This window comes from Parasteatoda tepidariorum, chromosome 3 (assembly GCF_982258835.1).
Source record: "Parasteatoda tepidariorum strain Cologne lab strain chromosome 3, Ptep-v5.0, whole genome shotgun sequence".
Taxonomy (NCBI): Eukaryota; Metazoa; Arthropoda; class Arachnida; order Araneae; family Theridiidae; genus Parasteatoda; species Parasteatoda tepidariorum.
In genome coordinates this window covers 32,541,950-32,562,805 of record NC_141757.1, presented here as the reverse complement: position 1 = coordinate 32,562,805, position 20,856 = coordinate 32,541,950, and the positions used below count along the sequence as shown (strand labels likewise).

General features: G+C 31.0%; 2 protein-coding genes across 2 annotated transcripts in view; one reads left to right on the top strand and one right to left on the bottom strand.

Moving 5' to 3' along the window:
* Nup75 (nuclear pore complex protein Nup75) overlaps positions 1–13,947 on the bottom strand; it is a 49,765-nt gene extending 35,818 nt beyond the window's left edge. Inside the window, exons 1-9 of the mRNA XM_043052942.3 lie at positions 13,665–13,947; positions 13,412–13,502; positions 12,022–12,111; positions 10,001–10,061; positions 9,846–9,916; positions 9,717–9,748; positions 7,602–7,671; positions 7,381–7,502; positions 7,052–7,177 (exon numbers count right to left, since the gene is read on the bottom strand). Coding sequence (XP_042908876.2) covers positions 7,052–7,177; positions 7,381–7,502; positions 7,602–7,671; positions 9,717–9,748; positions 9,846–9,916; positions 10,001–10,061; positions 12,022–12,111; positions 13,412–13,502; positions 13,665–13,706 — 705 coding nt within the window. The 5' untranslated portion in view covers positions 13,707–13,947. The remainder of the gene's footprint in view (positions 1–7,051; positions 7,178–7,380; positions 7,503–7,601; positions 7,672–9,716; positions 9,749–9,845; positions 9,917–10,000; positions 10,062–12,021; positions 12,112–13,411; positions 13,503–13,664) is intronic.
* LOC147813508 (uncharacterized) lies at positions 1,146–6,542 on the top strand. Its single transcript, XM_087159015.1, has one exon. It carries the CDS (start codon positions 1,636–1,638, stop codon positions 6,202–6,204), a length of 4,569 nt encoding a protein of 1,522 aa, XP_087015141.1. The 5' UTR covers positions 1,146–1,635; the 3' UTR covers positions 6,205–6,542.
* Positions 13,948–20,856: the final 6,909 nt, after the last annotated feature.

Below are 20,856 nucleotides of genomic sequence, written 5' to 3'. Positions count from 1 at the left end.
GTCTGTGTGTTTGTTGAGAGATACGTTACAGACAAATAAATTGGAGGCACCTGACGAGATACGAAAGTCGTGGCTGAACCGTTGTGGTTCGGTGATTAAAAATCAAATAAGTGCTATTATTTGATGATGGAAATAAATAAAAATTCTGGCAAAAAGATAATCTCAATCCTTGAGATCGTGTAAGCTAGAAAATCTGCTCCGAAGATTAAGGAATGTGCTATTGTGTGTGTTATTTGTGCTCCGATTTCGATTTAATTACAAAGCAGTATTCATCCTGAATACAAGTGTTCCAATTTGTGAAAGAGGTACTCTTCCTTGTTATATTTGAGATAATTCAATGGTTGTCCTATACCAGTATTATCTTTTCGATTTGTTTACAAAGCAATATTCATCCTGAATGCAAGTGTTCCGATTTGTTAAAAAAGGTACCCTTCCTTATTATATCTAAAATAATCTCATGGTTAACATATACCAATATTATCTAGATATAATATCGTCCAGATATAGAATGTGAAAATATATCATCCAGATATAGAATGTGAAAATATATCATCCAGATATATGATGCGAAAATATATCGTCCAGATATAAAAAGTGAAAATCGTCTAAATATTAAAAGTGATAATCCTGATCGTAAAATTTAGTTTTGTTTTCCGGGTACAAACTGGTTACTGTTTAAAGTGTTTTGACAATTTTTTTTATGTGAATAGAACAGTAAGTATATTGATTTTGAGTGCTAGTATATAAAAGAAGCGTCGAAAAAGTTTTGAAACAGTGTAAAATAATTACGTTGTATATCTAATCATTTTTTGATAATAATATTGAAGAAAGTTATTTGTTTTTCTCTTAGAAAAGTGCAAATATTTATTTATATAGTTTTCTATGTATTGAGTGTATTAAATTAAGTGATTTCTGTAAGTAAAATCATTATAAAATTAATAACGAAGCATGAGAAACATTTCTGTTTTAAACAGGAAGTAGGGGGAAAATTGGCTTACTCATCATTGCGGTTTCGAAAGAAATCGAATACTTTTTTTTTTCCCCTTCTTTCTTGCTTTGATGTATTTATTACTTTTGAAAGAGCTGTTATTTAATCCGTTCTTAAATCTTTTTTTCTACAGATACTGATTGCTTATATATTTTTTTTTCTTTCAAATTTGTGTTTGAGTTTATGAAGGTAAAGAGTAGAAGCATTTATATTTTGTTTTGATTTTCACGTCTATCTTTAGACATTTCTTTTAGCTTAATTAAGGATTTAAATGACGATTTATATTTTGATATAATATTTTTATGAGATACATTATTCATTATAATTAGATTTAGTCATGAAAATTTTTGTTTCTCGGATGAATAATATTTTTCTTATTGTTTTGGGTTTGGTTCTCATCATTGCTGTTCCTTGTTATTAAATAACCTATTTAAAAAAATATAGAATTACAGTGTCATAAAATTTATAGTTTTGTTTCAATTTAAATTTTATGATTGTTTTATTGTTTAGCTAAGTACTTAATTGAGGTAAATATATTTATTTACTTTGAGTTAGCAAGGGTATAATTTTTTTCTTTGGTAAAATATCTACACATTTAAGTTAAAATTCATTGGCTTAAATTTTTGATTTATCATTTTATCTTAACCATGGCATTCTTGGGCAAGGGATTAAAGGAAGATTTATTAGCGTTAGCATCAGAGTTAGAGATAGATGTTAATCCAACTATGACAATAATTTCACTGAAAAAAGCCATAACAGAAGATGATATGTATGAAGAGGAGTTCGCTAAAGAATTATTTTTTACAATTATCGAGGAAAGAAAACAACGAAAGGAAGAGGAGAAGAAGGTTCAGTTGAAGGAGGAAGCTGAAGCAGAGGCGTTGAAATTAAAAGCAGCTGAAGCAGAGGCAATGCGGCGAAAAGAAGAGAGAGAATTTGAGTTGGAGCGAATGAAACTTGAAGTTAAATTAAAGATGGCTGGTACTCCTCAAGCAGAAGGTGCGCGAAATTCAAAAGATATACACTCGTTAATTCATAGATATGACATTAAAGAAGATATTAGTTTGTATTTGGTGTTATTTGAGCGCCAAGCACGGAGGGCGGAAATAGGAAAAGAGTTGTGGATAACACATTTGTTGGGTTTACTTCCTTATGAAATAACACAAATTATTGCCCGTGAACCTGATGATAAAGCCCAAGATTATGAACACGTTAAAGGACTTTTACTGAAGAGGTTCAAGCTTACACCTGAAAAATTTCGTCAACTTTTTATGAAGCATCTAAAATCAACTGAAGGAACTTGGCCAGACTTCTATCACGAACTTTCTAATTATTTTGATGGGTGGATAACGGGATTAAAAGTAGATACTTTTGAAAAGTTAAAAGATTTGATTATAACTGACCAGATGAAGAAACGAGTTCCTCAAGAATTTAAAGAGTACTATTTGGATGAGTGGAGTAACATTACATCTCCAGTAGAACTTGCTGGAAAGTTAGAAGAATTTGATGACGTACGAAAAACGATAAAATCAAAAGACTCTAGAAGTATTCCTACAAAGCCAAAAGTGTTACCAAGTCCGCCAGCATGTCGCAGAAATTTTACGAAATATGATAATTATAGAACTGATAGAGTTTTGTCTGAAAGATATAAGAACTTTAAGAAAGATAATGTGTATGATAGAAGAGAAGAATTTATAGACAGTAGAAACAAGGATGTCCACCGCATTAATGATCGTAGGGAAACAGGGATAGATAAAACATTTGATCAACGAAGGACTCCGAAGTGCTATGAATGTGGATCCAGCAACCATCTTCGTCCTCAGTGTCCAACACTAAGGAATCCAAAAGGTATTGTAAATATCAACAGAATCGTGGAAGGAATAGAAGATGAATATTTAGCTCCATATACCGTTGTTGGTAAAGTGAATGGCCACTTAATGCCTATATTAAGAGATACTGGTGCTAGTATCGATGTCATATGTAGAAAATATACATCTCCAAATAAGTTTACAGGTGAGACAATTTGGGTGCAACAACCTCTTGATGAAGGCCCTGTGTGTTTGCCTCTTGCACAAGTTACAATTTCATTTCCAAGTGGAGACCTAAGTACAAAGGCCGCTGTTGTTCGTCATGAACTAGATAAAGGTCGCTATATAATGGGAAATCGTACAGCGTCTCTACTTACTGATTCCCAATTAAGAGAAATGTCTGCACCCCTAGCAATAAATGCTGTTGAAACAAGAGCACAAACATTACGAAAACAGAGAAGAGAGAACAATTGTAAAGAAGGAATAATCGGCATAGAAAAAGGAACTTTTAAAGATACTACGTCTGCAATGGAGCCAGAAAAAGTTGAACATGCTGAAAACTTCGAATCTACTTCTGAATCAATCATCGAGAATGATTTCCAATTTCCTCCTCCTGATGAAAGTGGAGATTCACTGCTAGAAATAAATACAGATCAGCTTGCCAATTTACAGGTAGAAGACCCGGATTTGCAACCTCTCTTCGAAATTGCCAATCAAAATAAAGAAGTTGAAGAACGAAATAAAAAGTTTTCCATCAAAAATAAACTATTAATGAAAATTCAAGAAGATCATAATGGGAAAATAAAGGAATTAATAGTGATACCAAAAAAGTTCAGAGCTAAAATTATGACTTTATGTCACGAAGATACTTCTGGTCATCTGGGAGTCACAAAAACGAAGAATAGGCTAAACCGTCACTTCTTTTGGCCTAAATGTTATAAAGATATTGAAGATTATGTAAGATCTTGTGACAGTTGTCAAAGGGCTGGCAAACCGAATGAGAAAAAGAAAGCTCCCTTAAAGCTTGTGCCTATAGTTCAGGAAGTATTTTCCAAATTGAATATTGACGCTTGTGGTCCACTTCCCATCACACCAACTGGGAAGCGTTACATCATCACTTCCATTTGTTTATCTTCTAAATATCCTGATGCGATACCGGTTACTGATTTAACTTCCATATCAGTAACAGATGCATTACTTAATATTTTCAGTAGATCAGGCTTTCCTGTTGAAATCCAGTGTGATCAAGGGACATCATTTGTTAGCAATTTAACCAGCGAATTTTTTGATCGTTTCGGTATAAAGGTATGCCATAGTTCTGTACATCATCCGCAATCCAATCCTGTCGAGAGATTTCACAGAACAATAAAACGTATTTTGAGAGTTTTATGTTTGGAAGCAGGAAATGATTGGGAAAAACATCTACTCTCAGCACTCTTCGCCCTTCGAACAGTGACTCACGAAAGCACCGGATTCTCACCCGCAGAATTAGTGCATGGAAAACAACTCAGAACACCAGAAACTTTGCTTTATGAAAAATGGACAGGATTAGACATAGAATCCAACCCAGTTACAGATTATGTTTTTCAGTTAATTAATCGCTTGAAAAGATGTCAAGAACTAGCTATAGAAAAAATGGAAGAAGTACAGATAAAAAGAAAATTATGGTATGACAAAAATGCTGTCAAGCGTGAGTTTCTCGAAGGAGATTTGGTTTTAGTTTTAGCAACGTCAAGACCAAATAAATTATCTGTTCAGTGGCTAGGACCTGGAACTGTAAAAAAGAAGATATCTGAAACAAATTACGTCATAAACTTACCAGGGAGAAAAGACGGATCCCAAGTTTACCATATTAATATGCTGAAGCCTTATTATAAACAAAGTGAATATGTCAACTTAGTATCGGTAAAAATTGAGGAAAGTGAAGTGGATAGTGATATAGACTTTCCGCATATTGAACCAAGTCCCAACGTTTATAATTTTAATGACATTGTATGCAACAGTAGTCTTCAAGAAAGACTGACTTCACAACAAATTGATCAACTGCAACAATTGTTAAACAAGTTTGCAAAGAACTTTTCAAACATACCAGGAAAAACCACTTCGATTGAACATGATATTATACTGACTTCTGATACCCCTATCCTCTCTAAGCCTTATAAAATGTCTCTTAGGCAAACTGATATATTGAAGATTGAAATCGATAAAATGCTAAAGTGTGGTATTATTGAAATCGGTGAATCAGACTACACTTCACCTATGATAGTCGTTGAAATCCCAGGCCGTGATCCAAGACCGTGTGTGGACTATCGCAAATTAAATGCAGTGACCAGAACACAATTTTATCCTTTACCTAATACTGAGGAATTAATTGAAAGGGTGTCCTCAGCAAAATACATTACTCTAGTAGATTTAACTAGAGGTTATTGGCAAATCCCCTTGACTCCGAATGCTCAGAGATTAGCAGCCTTCAGTACTAGTTTTGGGACTTATAGACCTCTTAGAATGCCATTTGGACTCAAGAATGCTCCATTCTCTTTCAGCAAAATGATGGCACAATTGTTGAGAGGCTGTGAAAAATATGCTGTTCCATACCTTGATGATGTAGCAGTTTTTTCAGATAGTTGGGAGGAACATTTAGAGCACCTCAAGGAAGTTTTTCTCCGAATTCAAAGAGCTGATTTAACAATTAAACCAACAAAGTGCCAGTTTGCTCAAAGTGAAGTTAAATATCTTGGCCATATTGTAGGAAACGGAAAACGTTCGCCTGGAGAAGTGAAAATAAAGGCTATTAAGGAGTTTCCTAAACCAACAATTAAAACAGAAGTCCGAGCCTTTTTAGGATTAGCCGGGTATTACAGACAATATATACCCATGTTTTCATCAATCGTTGCCCCTCTGACAGAAACTTTAAAGGGTAAAGTTCGAAAAGGACTCATTCAATGGAATAATGACTGCGAAAATGCTTTTCAGGAACTTAAGAGAAAACTCTCAAGTGAGCCTATTCTGTATGCTCCTAACTTTGATAACGAATTCATCATTCAAACTGATGCTAGCGACTTAGGTATGGGGGTTGTTTTGACACAGTATGATAAAAAGGGGAAGGAACATCCTATATTATACTTAAGTAAAAAGTTTTCTCCCACTGAAAAAAAGTATAGCACAACAGAAAAAGAGTGTGCTTGCATTATTTTTGCTGTAAAAAAATTGCATTATTATATTGATGGACGATCTTTCACTATTCAAACTGATCATAATCCTTTAACTTGGTTAAATAAAAATGTAAGTACAAATCCACGCTTAATGCGTTGGTCTTTATTCCTTCAAACTTATGATTTTAAAATTATTCATAAAGCTGGGAAATTGAATAATAACGCGGATAGTTTAAGTAGAGCTCCTTTAGATTAGAAAAAAAAAAAAATAACGATTCGCTAATAATTTGCATAAAAGTGAAGGTTAAAATCACAATAATCATAACATTTAAAATTTATTCATTTTTCATTTGTGTTTATTTTATGTGCTATATTTTCATATATCTCTTTATTTTATAAAGATAATGATTAATATTTTCTTTATAATGTGTTTATCTGAAATTCTGTAAAAATGATGTTTGAATATTTGTATTTGTATGCTGTGTTTTTTATATATGTTATTGATATGTGCTGCGTTTTAATATATGATATTGGTATTATTTTATATATTTTATACGTTAAAGTAATGTAACATTTCTGAAAGTTTAACTTTTTCATTTATTTACCTGAAAAAGTTCTTGGGAAGGGAGGAGTCTGTAATATCTCCCTAACCACAGCTGGGCAGAGGCAAACTGCGCATGTGTGGTTGTCAGTCAGTCAGTAAATTTTGAGCGAGTAAGTCGTGGGAGATCCTCTCCTCTCTTCTGTTGAATCATGATTGGAAATTTGTGTGTTTTTTGTTTTTGTTGTGTTTTAATAAATTGTTTTTGTTTATAATCATATTTGTCTGTGTGTTTGTTGAGAGATACGTTACAGGTCCTTTGATTAGACACAAAAAAAGTAAAATTTTAAGAGGATCATTTGATAAAATGTGATATATTGGTGATAGTAATAGACATAAGTGAGAAATTAGCACATAAAACTAATGTGTATAACATTTCCTCCAAAAGTCTGCAAAATTTCATACCCGAATAAATACAATTTATAATTTTTTTTTTTTTAACAAATTATTCAGATTACATAATGTAGATTTCACAAAGATGAGCAAAATAAAATTAACTCACATTATACATGGGCATTTTTCTCATCAAATCGTCAAGGCAAGCATAATCTTCCCTGTTGTACTTCTTATGGGTAGACAGCAATGAACGGGCCACTGGTATATTCCCCTGAAGTAGGAACTGAATAATCTGTGAAAAAAATAATAAACTTGATTATCTAAGGTGAACTAATAGAAAACCATTCACCTATAATACAAAAAAAAAAAATTATGAAAATATTAAATTTTATATACTAAGCCTGATTTGGACATATAAAAAAAAATTTAAATGAGATAATAGATTTAAAATAGAACAGCATTGCAAAAATCAAGATTGAGACATATATTACTAACAGTGTCCCAGTAATCTGGATGTAAAGACGGTTCCTCTGTTTGCATAAGTTCCTCACGTTTCTTTTGGGCATCTACAAAATGCCATTTAATCCAATCTATCAATTTATATAGCACACGTGTACCTACATGAAACAAGATTCATAAGAAATGTAAATAATTCTTCAAAAGATACTTAAACATACATATTTTACACATATAAAACAAATAAAACTTTATTTTACCAGTTGGAGTATCAAGTATTAAGGTGTGAAGTAGATTCCACAGAAGTTCAATATCTGAAAACATTTGAAGCTAAAAGGAGAAGAAAAAAAACATTCAACAGAGGAAAAGACATAAATAGAAGCATTTTTCAATCATATATCTATTAACACAGTAAACTCTAGATTATCTGTAACAGAATTACTCAGTTTGTGTCAGTGTTAGGTTTGCGATATTAAAAACTATTTCAAACTGAAGAGGATACTCAGGAAATCATAACGTGTGCAGAGTTATTATAGTATATTTAAAATGTTACACATAAAAATATATTCCACTATATAGGATACTAAAAAAAATAAATATGTTACATAGAAATCTGCTATTTAAAATATCATTAATATTATATATATATATATAGATGACGGCGCTAACTTTCTAGCGCCGTCATCTTATCTGACTCTAAAGCAGCACTTCTTGATATTAACTCTCCACTGATTCCCCAATCCATCTCCATTCAGAAATGCATTGATTGTCTGAAAGACCTGACACTGAAAGGCAAGCAAATCGTCCTCCAATGGATCCCGGGACATTGCGGGATTTGGGGTAATGAAAAAGCTGATTTCTTGGCCAAGAAAGGAACAACTATTGCCCAAGCATCTCGTTGCTCCATCTCTCTGTACTCATTTAAATTGCTGGTTAGAAACCAATTCCGGAACATGCTCTCAGAGAATTTCCGTACAAGCAATATACACAAAACCTGGTTCAACCATATTTTAACTATCCCAAATCAGCCCAGGTTTACGGCAGTCGCTCTCTTTAGACTTGTAACGGGCCATGACTGTCTGGCCAAACACCTTTTTAGCATAAACATTTTTGACTCTCCTAAATGCAAGCTCTGTCGCCTTGGGGAGGACATGGACTTGCCCCATATTTCCATCTGCCCTGTGCTCATCTCCACTACTATGTGTGGACGCTACTGGGAAGCTAGGGCCCGTATGGGCTAAGCATGTCACTATGCATTTAATTCTATTTATCTCTTTTTGCCTTGTTTTTCTTGTTATTTTATCCTTTTTGTTCTTTTAAACTGGCCTGCCATTGGAAATAAAATATATATATATATATATATATATATATATATATGATACTAATATAGAAATGGATAATTAACAATTATATTAAAGCAGAAATTATACCTTTTTTTACCAATTTTAGTAATCTACACAGGGCCCGCACTAAGCACTCACCACCTAGCCAATTGCAATAAAGTGGCAAATTCGGAAGAAAAAAAATTGTATTTTGGCGAAAGTATTGATAAATGATCTATATATTTTGGGGGATTCAGAAATCTGTATCCGTCAACAACAAAATTTATGTTTATTCGGAGAAAGTATGTGTTTATGCCTGATTTCGTAACTTAAAATATTGTCTATACTTATTAATTAGCATATTTGAGGCTACCCCCTTGAGACATTAAGATTAGGTCCTAGAACGTGAAGATCATATCATTAGACCAAATATTATTCAGTTTGGTCCTTTTTTGTGTGCACTGTGCAATAATAATTTTAGAATTATAATTTATATCAGCAAAACTATTATAATTTTAAAATTGTTAATGATATTTATTATAATTGTTAATGCTTATTATAATTGTTAATGCTTATTATAATTGTTAATAAACTATTATAATTTTTTTTAAATCCAAAGCATTTTCTTTTTCATCTAAAAAATTAATATGTTACATAGCAATCTGCTATTTAAAATATCATTAATATTATATATATATTTTATCTTGTAAAGCAAAACAAAAAAGCAACTTTTGAAATTTATGTCACAGGTTTTTTGACATAGCAGAAATATCATCAAAAACTAATAATCAGAAATAACATTAAAAAACTTCAATGACAAACAGACTAACATGAAGGTTTTGAAGGTTTGAGCCAAATAATAAAAATTAAAAAAAAGAAAAGTCAGACATATAGTGTATTTACAATAATTACATGTTTATTATTTTTGTATAATTATATGCTTATGTATGTTTTATTGTGAATAGATTTTAGTTTTCTTGATCATTTTGTAGAAATCCTTACTGATAACTAGTAAAATAGAATATTTAAACTAAATAAATAAACTAAACTTACGAGATCAAGCAATTCTTCATCCTGAGATGTTTCTATAAAAAAATAATTTTAAAAAATTATGATTTATTTATTTTTTTTTATTTTTAAGAGTGATTTTTATGTAAAAGAAAATATGTGAGCAAAACATACGTGAAGCATGATGTAAATCCTCAACACAGGCTAAAATCACAGAACGGTACTGTTGGCTAATTCTAACGATTCTGAAAATAGAAAAACACAGACAAACAATAAAAAATACAGTAAAAAGAATTATAAAAATTCTGCAAAATAAAAATTTAACATACTCTAATCGCCTTTGATCTTCAGAAAATTTACCAATTCTTGAATTAAAAGACAAGAAGATACCTAGAAAAATACAATTGAATCAAAATCAGCTAAATAAGAAAGAAAAATTGAGCACTTCATGAGGATATCAATATTCCAGCAGTTACAACCCAATAACTAAGAAACAAAACTATCAAAATAGAATCTCATAACAAGGAATTTAAGAGGACCAGCAAAAGCATTTAACAATGAAGAAAATTATTTGAACTAAATTTTGATATCATAAAAAAATATTTCATAACAGATGAATTTTACTTTGAAAAATCTTATTATTATTTTTAATGATGCAATAACCTATTTACTGGCTAACCTAACATTATTAAATTACACAGAATTCTTGCTAAAATAAATTTTTAATTGATAAATTTTTCATAAATCAATTTTTAAGCTATAAAAGGAATTATTGTAATTGTATTGCTGAAATTTATAACAAAAATTTTTAAGGAATAAAAAAATATATATATCAGCCGTAACCGTAAATTTCATTGCCAAAAAATTAAAAAATACACTATTTTTAATTTTGGAATTGCTTTGTTTAGTTCTGTTTGTTCTAGTAATTTTACTAATGGAGCACTCATAATAGTTAGCTATCAATATATAGAAAATTTTTAATAGTACAGTTACATTAATAAAACAACCAGTTAATATTATCATCAACATCATTTATTAAGTAAAATTGTTAAATGAATTTTGTTTTCATTAAATGACAAAACACAGCTAAAGTGTAAAATAACGGATCCTGCCAGGAATGCTATACCCCTGAACCATTTAAATAATTAGTAGATGATCCCTATCGCTGAACTATTGCATTTTGCGATTTTACAAACATTAATTAAAATAAAAAGATGAATCTGAAATCCATATCTTTAAATCTATTAATTTAAAACCTATATGTATTAGTAGAAAATTGGATCTTCTAAACAGAAAAAAAAAAAAAAAACAGGTAAAAACAGGACAAAAAGCTTAAAATCAAAACAAAATATTTTTTATCAGGAAAATACTACGAACAGAGCATTTTTCATAATATTTACATTAGAGGCAACTTTTGAATAACAATTTCCGATCAACAAAAGCTTTATAAATTGGACGTTCACTCTCACAGAACTATCTATGGAACTGAACATTCTGGTTATGCATTCATTCACAAGTAGTTTAAAATAAATGCAGATTTATAAGCCATAAATGACAATTTTTCTTCCTCCTTATGCAATGACATAAGAAGTTCTTATAGTAAATGGGATCCTGGTGAAATCCTAGTAAAATGATATTTTTATAATGTTTTAAAAGGTTTGAAGCTTTATGAATTGAAGGAACATGGAATAATCTGGAGAACTGGACATTCCGATTGTGCAGACATGCAATTTTTAGAAACAGAAAATCTGAAATTTCTTTTAAAAACTTAGTGGTTAAATAGTTCTGCTTGCGAATGAAAATTTAACAATCACTAACAGCTCGAAAAAATCAATAAGAAAGAATCCAAAATAAAAATCAATAGAAAAATCAAAAACAGCTGAAAAAAAACATCAAATCACCACATGGGTTTTTCTTGGAATTGGTGCAAATAAAACCAGTAACTGAGGCAAAAAGTGATTACTTAAATGTATAATTCATATTTTATGTGTCATATTGACATCATATGAAATAAATCAGCATTTTAAACATCACATGCAAATCAACATTCATATCGAAAAATCTAACATAAAAACGGTGGAATTGTAACTTTAAAAAGTCAGTTATCAAATGCGGTATTAAAATCGTAATAATATGTAAGAAAAGAACAGGATTTTAGAGGGGGGGGGGAAATTCACTGTTAAAAAAAAAAGATTTTACTGTATGTTGTAATTTAACTTGTTTTAGAATTTTGTTCGGACAAATATTATAAATTTTAAGGAATTTTTTAATGGTTATTTTGGGTATTGTGTCCTTTCTCCAGAAAGAATGATCAACTTTACCTTAAGTTTATACAAGAACAAATACTTACTGTGAGTTTCGTTTACAAGTTTACGAACGTAATCATTAAATACAGATGGTATGGGAGTAACTTCATGAAGATATTGAGCTGCATTGACATCTGAAAAATAAGAAAGGAAAAAAATTTGAACATTAAGCTGAAAATTACCAGCCAGTTACCAGTTGTTAATTTTTTTTTTTCTGAAAAAAAAATTTAGGCTATATAGATAAACAATATTACATAAAAAATAGCAAAATAGAAGAGATTTTCATTCATTTTTAGCTTCAATACAGAAATAGGGAACTTATATCGCTGGGAATTGCTAGTTTTTAAAAAAAAAAAATTCTTAGATGAAGTAAAATGTAATCAGGAAACAACTAACTAGAAAAAAAAAAACCTGATGTTTGAATTTTAAATGCATAGAAAAATTTATTGAACAATCATTCTCAATAAAAGTTAGAGTTACATAACAACTACAAAAATCAAGAGATAAAAGATGGAAAACAAACATCAATTTATCATAAGTTTATAAAGTTATGAGTAGTCATATTATTTACCTTTTATACAATATTATTGTGAGTCTTGATGATTTTCATTTATGTAAAGAAAATCTTGACCAATGTAAAACTAACAAAAATTAGCAAAAGTGGAAAAATATTATGATTTATACTAAATGTTGATATATTTGATAATACAATGAGATATTAAAATTTATTATAAAATTTGTTATAAGAACCAATTGTCTGTACTGACGACTCAGAAAAACAGTCACAAACACATGGTTCTATAACTGGATAAGTACCCATATTACTATCTGTCCTGAGCGGCATATCCATAATATGGTGTTATGCCATACTATGGTCAAGTAGTAACTAGTAATTAGTAAAATTTGTCACCATCGACGAAACTTTTTTTAAACAAATCATTATTTCAAAAAAATGAAAAAAAGAATAGAAATAGAAACCTGCAGTCAACTTTATAGAATTTGGATACAATAGAAAATTTGGTAAACAAATAACTAGTTTTAAATCTTTAAAAAGCAGCAAAATTTAAGGAAATATAAGCTGGCATATGTAAAAATAAATATAGAGTTTGATAAAAATTAAAACATTGAAAAAGAAATTAGTGATTTTCAAACGAATTTTGTTTGCATTAATGGTGGGAAAAGGGTTGAAACTATTTATAAGAGTAAATAAATTGCTTGCAGAAAGTTTTTCATTTTGTTTAAGTCGGGGTATTATATAATACAACTTAGTAAACTTTGGCAGCAAAAAAGAACGACGCATATGCAATATAAAATTAATAGAGGTCAATCAGAATATCCTTGAAGATATGAATAAATGAGAAACACGGTTTAACGATAAGCATGTGTTAATGATATTGCTGTTATTATTAAATTAAATAATAAACATAATTTTACCTGCTATTTTACCCGTGCCATACACTAAAAAACTGTTTCTAGATGAAAATTGAGCATGTAAACCCTGACAAAGACCGCTATCAGGAATAACCTAAAAAATAAATAAATAAACACACTGGCTATTAAAATGTGGTATAATATGTGAAGTGAAGAATAAAAGGGTATAAAATCAGCACAACTGAAAACAGAAAAGGGGTTAGAATATATTTTAAGCAATCAAGCATGAAAAAGTAGTAAAATTACAAAATATTACCAAAGTTGATATCCCCTGATTATCCATAGAAATTACCGCCATTGAAATTAAACCTCAATATTTGTTTAGTACGTTCTCGTCTGCTTATTGTTACTTCTTGAATAAAGCTTTCAGATTTCGATAGTGTAATTCAACTATATGACATAGTTTACACCTAAGCAATTAAATTGTTTTCCATATCTTTTTATAAATTCTATTTTCTTATAAATTTATATGACTCTTTAGTTTCTTGTTGAAATTTAAGTTTAATTCCGAATGTTTAATTTGGCGATCGAAATGGACTAAAGGTGAAGTAGAGCAGAACTCTTTACCTATGACACTTCGCGTGCTTTCACCATTAGCTTCGTTAGTTTCTATCTCTATTTTTAAATAGATTAAGAAACTTTTAAGTTAGGCTTATATGGAACTGAAAACTGCATTTAACAAAGTTCTAAAAGGAAGCGTTGTGGAAATTTAAAAAAATAGTTTTTACAATTCAATAAGAAAGGGGACAATATTGTAGTAGAGTCCCTCGATTTAATAGTTGAGCATTGGGCCTCTTGTAAAAATTTTCACAAAACTGAAATTGACCTTCCCAAAATTGACTGGCTTAAATTGAATAACCCACCATAAGAAGTTCGTGTGTCACTCAAAGAGGTTTTTTTCTTCCAGTGCCCACCTGGAGAATGACCTAGGTCATACAGGTATCTGAAGGAGATTTGTTGGCCACTCTTTCAGGGGCACCATATTAGGTGGGCCAGCGTTGCTCCCACAGTAAGGACAGACAGTACAACAGAGAAGGAAAGAACATTCATGCCTTACCCGGGATTTGAGCCCAGTACCTTTCTGATGCAAGGGCAGTTCCCTAACCCCTACACAGACCGGTCGTCTCACTCAAAGAGGTAAATGATCCTAATTGCCCTCAACGATTCTGAGGGAGATGAAGCTAATTTAGCCATTTCGATCGCTAATCTGGTGATCGAAATGGGCTGCAGGTGGCGTAGAGCAGAACATGGCAACACTTCACATGCTTTCACCATAAGCGTGTGGAAAGTCATAGAGGAAGGAAGTACATTAGTTTCTCTCTTGATTTTCATATAGAATAAAATCTTTTAAGTTGGAAAACTATATGGAACTGAAAACTACATTAAACATAGCTCTAAAGAAAAGTATCACGGAAGTTTTGAAAAATATTTTTATTAAATAAAAAGGAAAAATATTAAGAAAAGGGAAAATAGCGTAGTACATTCCTATACAAATGAAAAGAGGAGGAGAGGGAACGGAGAAGGGCTAAAGGCATGAAACCGGTCTCTCCCCATATTCGAGAGCTGCGATCGTCAATAAAAAGCACAAGTTAATAAAATGAGCAAAAACTGAGCAATTTTTTCCAACTCAAATCAGAATTTCTCTACAATACGAGCATGTCTTAGTCTCTTGTAACCATGCATTGCAATGTAAAAAGTGTCCACAGATTGATTTTGTTGAATTATATATAAATTGTTTCAATCAACTCCTTGCCCATCCTCACCCAATTGTAGTGGATGATAGTTTGAACTCTGCAACATATATCCTATCCAACTTATATACCATTTCTGAAAAATTGCATTTGCTAAACATTCCATACATCCGGCTTACAATACCTTTCTGTATAAGGCATACGGGGAGAGGGTTCAATTACATATAGCGGTCTGTTTCCATCCACAGTATTTGAACCTCTATTAATAAAAGTCGCAAATTGGTCAGCAGGACGGTATCCCTCGCGACGGTATAAGAAGTTGTGAAATCTAAAACTCTTGGCGAATATGAAATGAAGTGACTCGACGGGTCGATCCTGACGAGTCGCCACAACGTTCTCAACTTTAGTCGCCACAACGTTGCATTTCAAGTTGAGATTTAAATGGGATATTCTTATTCTACGGTTATAATTTTGTGTCTCAGGGGCCGTTCAAAAAGTACGTACACAAAAATGGAGAAATTTTAACCCCTCCCCCCCTTCGTACATTACCGTACCTAAGGTCTTATTCCCCCCGTTTAGAGTACGTACATTTTATTAGTCTACCCCCTTTTTCATAAAAATTAAAATAATTGTGTTTTAAATAAAATTAAATATTTATTTAAGGAGTGTGTAGGAAAAAGTCAAAAATTTGGTGTATGCTTATAATGTACGTACTTTGTATAATACCGCCCCCTCCCCTTCGTACAAAACCGTACAAAATAGCAAACCCCTTTCCCCCCCCTTTCGGATGTAAGTACTTTTTGAACGGCCCCTTTAGACATATTTGGGGACATATTATCTTATGAACTATAATTATATTTATAGCATAAAAGAAATAAAATACTTCGTTAAATGTGATTAGTTTTAAAATTATGTTTCCGTTTCTTTCTAGTAAAAATTATTGAATGAAGATAGGATTGTGTGAATTAATGTTAGCTTTTAAAAAAAATTTCTTACAGTATGTTTTTATATACAGACATGAAATTTCATAATCTGCTCCAAATCTTTTATTTATTATTTTTGTTACTTAATAAAATTGTTGATTTTGAATCGTTTTAAATACGAGGTATAAATTTCTGTATAACATAACAACAAAATAGTCTAAAACAGTTTTCTATTGTTGTTTGTGCAATTTTATTAGCCGGAAAATCACCTGGTAGGATCCAATTTTCTCAGCTTTAATTTCCTTACATATTTGATTGTCATCAAAATTATTATTTTTTTTTCTTATTGCAGGTACTGAACTGTTAGTTCCTCACCTCGGAAGATGCCGGTAGTGTTACTCATTTAATGTTACCCAGTGGGCACCTGTGAACCTATGTCATGGAGGAGAGCAACATTACCCACGCTACACTGCCACAGATAACCGTTTGTATGGCGGGCCACATTCACACATCACGCACAACACATAGAGAGAAATATCCATGCCCAGAGCGGGATTCGAACCCGCAGCCATTGGCTTCGCAGTCAGGCACGCTAACCACTAGGCCACCTGGCTGGCCGGCCTTGTCATCAAAAATAAAATTATTGCAAATCATAAAGCAGAGCCCGCGCTAAGCATTCGCTACCTCCCCAAATGCGATAAAATCGTAAATTTGGCGAAAATAATTGTGTTTTGGCGAATGATTTTTCCACTGAAAGGAGGAATAAATATTTAACTGGATCCTCAAAATTGCGTCAAAATGATTTCTTCTATCAGAATTTTTAATTCGATTACAGTAATTTTTGGTAGATGGAAAGCATAAACAATTAGAATTGGGTACAAGTAATATAAGCCTGAAACAATCAACCATAAAATAGTTTTCAATGGTAAATTTTTTTTATTTAAGATTTGCATTTGGCGAAGACTTTCGAAAATTAGCGAATACTATATAATTTGAAATCTTTAGCGCGGGATCTGATAAAGGTATAATTTTCTTATCAAATATTTCTGTATCCCTAATTTAAAGACGTTTTATTTTTTTTAATATTTTTTTTCATTATACACAGCTATTTTTACGTTTTTGATTTCGATTGTTTTCTAAATAACGAATTTAAAACTAAAAGAGATTTTTTTAAAAGATAAATTTATTTAAAATGGTGTCTAAATTTACTAACCGTTTTACATCCCTTATTTCTTGGTGCAAATTACGTCAATATAGAATTAAAAATTACAGTTAAAATATTCTTTAAATTATTAAAAGATTCATGTTCAATGCAGTGCATGCACAAGTTGTATTTAATTTATCAGCCTATTTCTTGAGCCAAAAATATTAAAGTATAGTTGTGCACTTACTTTGTAAGGACAATATACCTTTAACTTTAAATGTAATCTTAAAAATTTATTTACAAGCAAAATTATTTATGTTCACTAACAGATCTTAATAGAATTACCAGGAAATTGTTTTGATGTGGAAAGTGTGAGTGGAACAAGCGTAAACAAACGGAATTATTTTTAGCACATATACTTAAGTTTATAATTTCAATTGAAAAAGAAAAAAAAGACAAGTTTTATCAAAAAAAAAAGTTTTATGTCCCCCCCACCCCTCCAAAAAGGACAAACAATTATTGCGAAGCAGCCATCTGGTGTGGTAAGCGGCAGAACGACTGCAAAAAGGGGGCTTATCCCCCAAGTAATAAAATAAAACAATAAACTCATAAATTTAAATAGTAGTTTAGCTCGTTGCCGAACCGTGGCGCTAAGACCGTTTGGAATAATGATACTACGTGGCTGCGCATAATTGAAGGGGAAAAAAAAGTGCCTCAACTTTTTACAAGCATGGAAGACAGCGTGGAAATCCCTTTATTTATTTATCTGTATATAATCGTAATGAAGAGAACAAAAATATGATAGAAACTCTACATTATAAATTACAGAACTTCAACTATTCTAATTTATAGTATCAACTAACCGTTACTTTTTAGCGTTTCTAGAGGGCGCTGTGACATGTTGAGCGAACAAAAACTTTAAGAAAAGCTTCACGATGACGTCAAAGGGGATATTCTGTAAGTATTTTTGAGACTGCAAAAGAATAAAAACATCAGCAAAACCGAAAAGAGTAAATAAACTGACGTCACATACACATGCCACTGCAATAAATTCGCGAAGAATTGGGCCCACAATGAATTGCGTCCACTCTCCACGATGAGCTGTCGCACTAGCGAATTGTACGCAGTGAATTGTCCAACGACAAATAAGTGCACCACGAATTGTCCTACAAGGAATGAATCCCGCCGTATTGACACGACACCCTTTTTTGCAATAATAATCCAAAAAATAATAAATAAATAAAAATACAACTAGTCTGTTATTGATGAATGTTTAAAGAAAGCCGGGATAGAGAGAGCACTCGCCTTCCGGGTTCGAATTCCAGCAATGACTGGTTGATACCAGGGGCGGATCCAGAAATTTTTCCTGGGGGGGGGGTTATAGAGTCAGATTCTCCCCCCCCCACAAAAATTTTTTATTATAGAAAAATTTTTTTTAAATGTTTTTTTTGAAAAAAAACTGGGGTTTTTAATGCTAGTCTTCTCACTTATTTTTTTCATAATGAACAATGGAACAATACATAAATAATTCAAGCATTCAAAATCTTTAAATCATAAAAATTAAATCATGGGGTTTTTAGAAGCTTTGGGCAAATCTGTCAATGATTTTTTCAACATCTAAATCAATTTCTCGATGAATGTTTAATAATGCCAGATTTTAGATTTTAGTTACGAGTTTCGCAAGTTTCCCATCTTCGCCTTTATGCAATCTTTGGTTAAACCTGTTGAAGCGCGCTTCGACATTATTAATGTTTACAATGGAACTATGACGAATTTCGTAATTATTTTGGATTATGATTCTTGAAACAGTGAAGAAGGAAGAAGAAGATTTTTAGAAGGAAAAAAAAATGATTTTTCTGACCTACCTAGGTGTATATGCCCCCTTAAATAATTTTTGAAATATTTTATTTAATTTGTAAACTATTAGAAAAATTATTTTTTAAAATTGTTTTTTAAATTTGGGGGGGGGGTCATGACCCTTATGACCCCCCCCCATCTGGATCCTCCATTGGTTGATACGAATTCAGAACCCTTCTCGCACCGAACAAAGTGTTGACGTAAAAATATCCCCAGTGATAGACGGATCATGAGTTTGCGTCTTTCTTCCGTCAGGTTAACTTGGGAGGTTTCGTGGTTTTTTTCTCCGTGTAACGCAAATGCAGGTTAGTTCCATCAAAAAGTCCTCCAAGAAGGCAAATTTCTCCCAATACTTGAGTCAGTCGTTCCCTTGTCTTCTGGGTTGAGTTTAAAATTACAAGGCTATGGAATGGAACAGTGGTAGTCGTAAACTCAAAATTGGGTCTGACGTTGCTCCTAATCTATTCTCAGCAGATATTAATATATCGAATAAATATAACATTATCAACGTATAAATTAATATCAAATCGGATATAACAAATATTTTGGATATTCACGAAAGCGACTATGTGATTGTTGACATTCAACGGTGAAAGTCGACATTCTCTTGATTTCTGTCATTCACGGTATCATAGATACACCAAAAACAAACTCATAACTGGACTAGATCTAGCACAACTTCGAAATTAACTTGCCGTACATAAAACCTATATATTTCAGAAAAATATTTTTACATTTTACTAGAAATTTCAATAAATTAATTTTAGCTTTAAAATCAAAATAAATGAATTTGGTCAAAAATAAAATTTCATAAATTCATTTAAAATAATAAAAAGCATAATTTATTTAAATTCTTAAAATTAAATATCATATGAGCACAGTAGATGTTAGTTATACCTTAATTATTAATTGATGAATTCTAAAGCATATACTTTTTTGTTTAACGAGGATTTTAAAAATATGTATTAAGGGATGTAATTTAGAAAACGCGTATTCTGATATCCGGAAATGTCAAAGAAAATGCAAAATGTCAATTAAAAGTAACAAGAATACATAAAAAAAAAAAGAAAAGAAGAAAAAAAAAAGGGGAAAAAAAAAAGCGCAACTATTAAATGGAAAAATCCAAAATAGCAAATTTATAAGAGAATGTTAAATGTCTCGTTAATAGTATTTTCAATTATTTATTTTTTACTTTTAACTATATAAAACTAGTAAGTTGTTAATTTTTTTTTATTTCTATTCATAACTTTTATATATACTTACTTTTACTTATATATGATTATTTTTGTTTTTTCTTTATTTGTTTCTTTTAATTTTCTTAAGATAAAATATTTTAGTGATTATTTTTTTTCTTCTGGAACCGGTGAAAAGTTTTTTTTTTAAAATGACCTAATGATTTTTAAAATGATTCAAATTTTTACGAAAACAATAGCTAAAATAAATAAGGAGTAGTTATTAATATCCGTTTAAAGAATTAGCTGAAATAAATAAAAGTTTAATGTGAATGAGATTATAATCTTCTTTAAATTTTCGCCAACAGCAGGATCTATCAAAATAAAACTAATTTTATTACCTTCTCAGTTAATAATAATTTTTTTTTTTTTTAAATGTATCATTTAAGTTTTCCGAATGAAACTTTTTTTTTCATTTACGTAGAAACAAATAGCCTAGAAAAGCTTACAAGTTTTAACTGCGTACTGATTAAAATTTAAAAAGATGCAAATGAGAATTTTCTTACGATGTTTAAAAAGTGATACAATTTTTATTGACATCAAAACAGAAAAAAAAAATACAAACCAATTAAAATGAGTTATGAATAAAACTCACCAGATG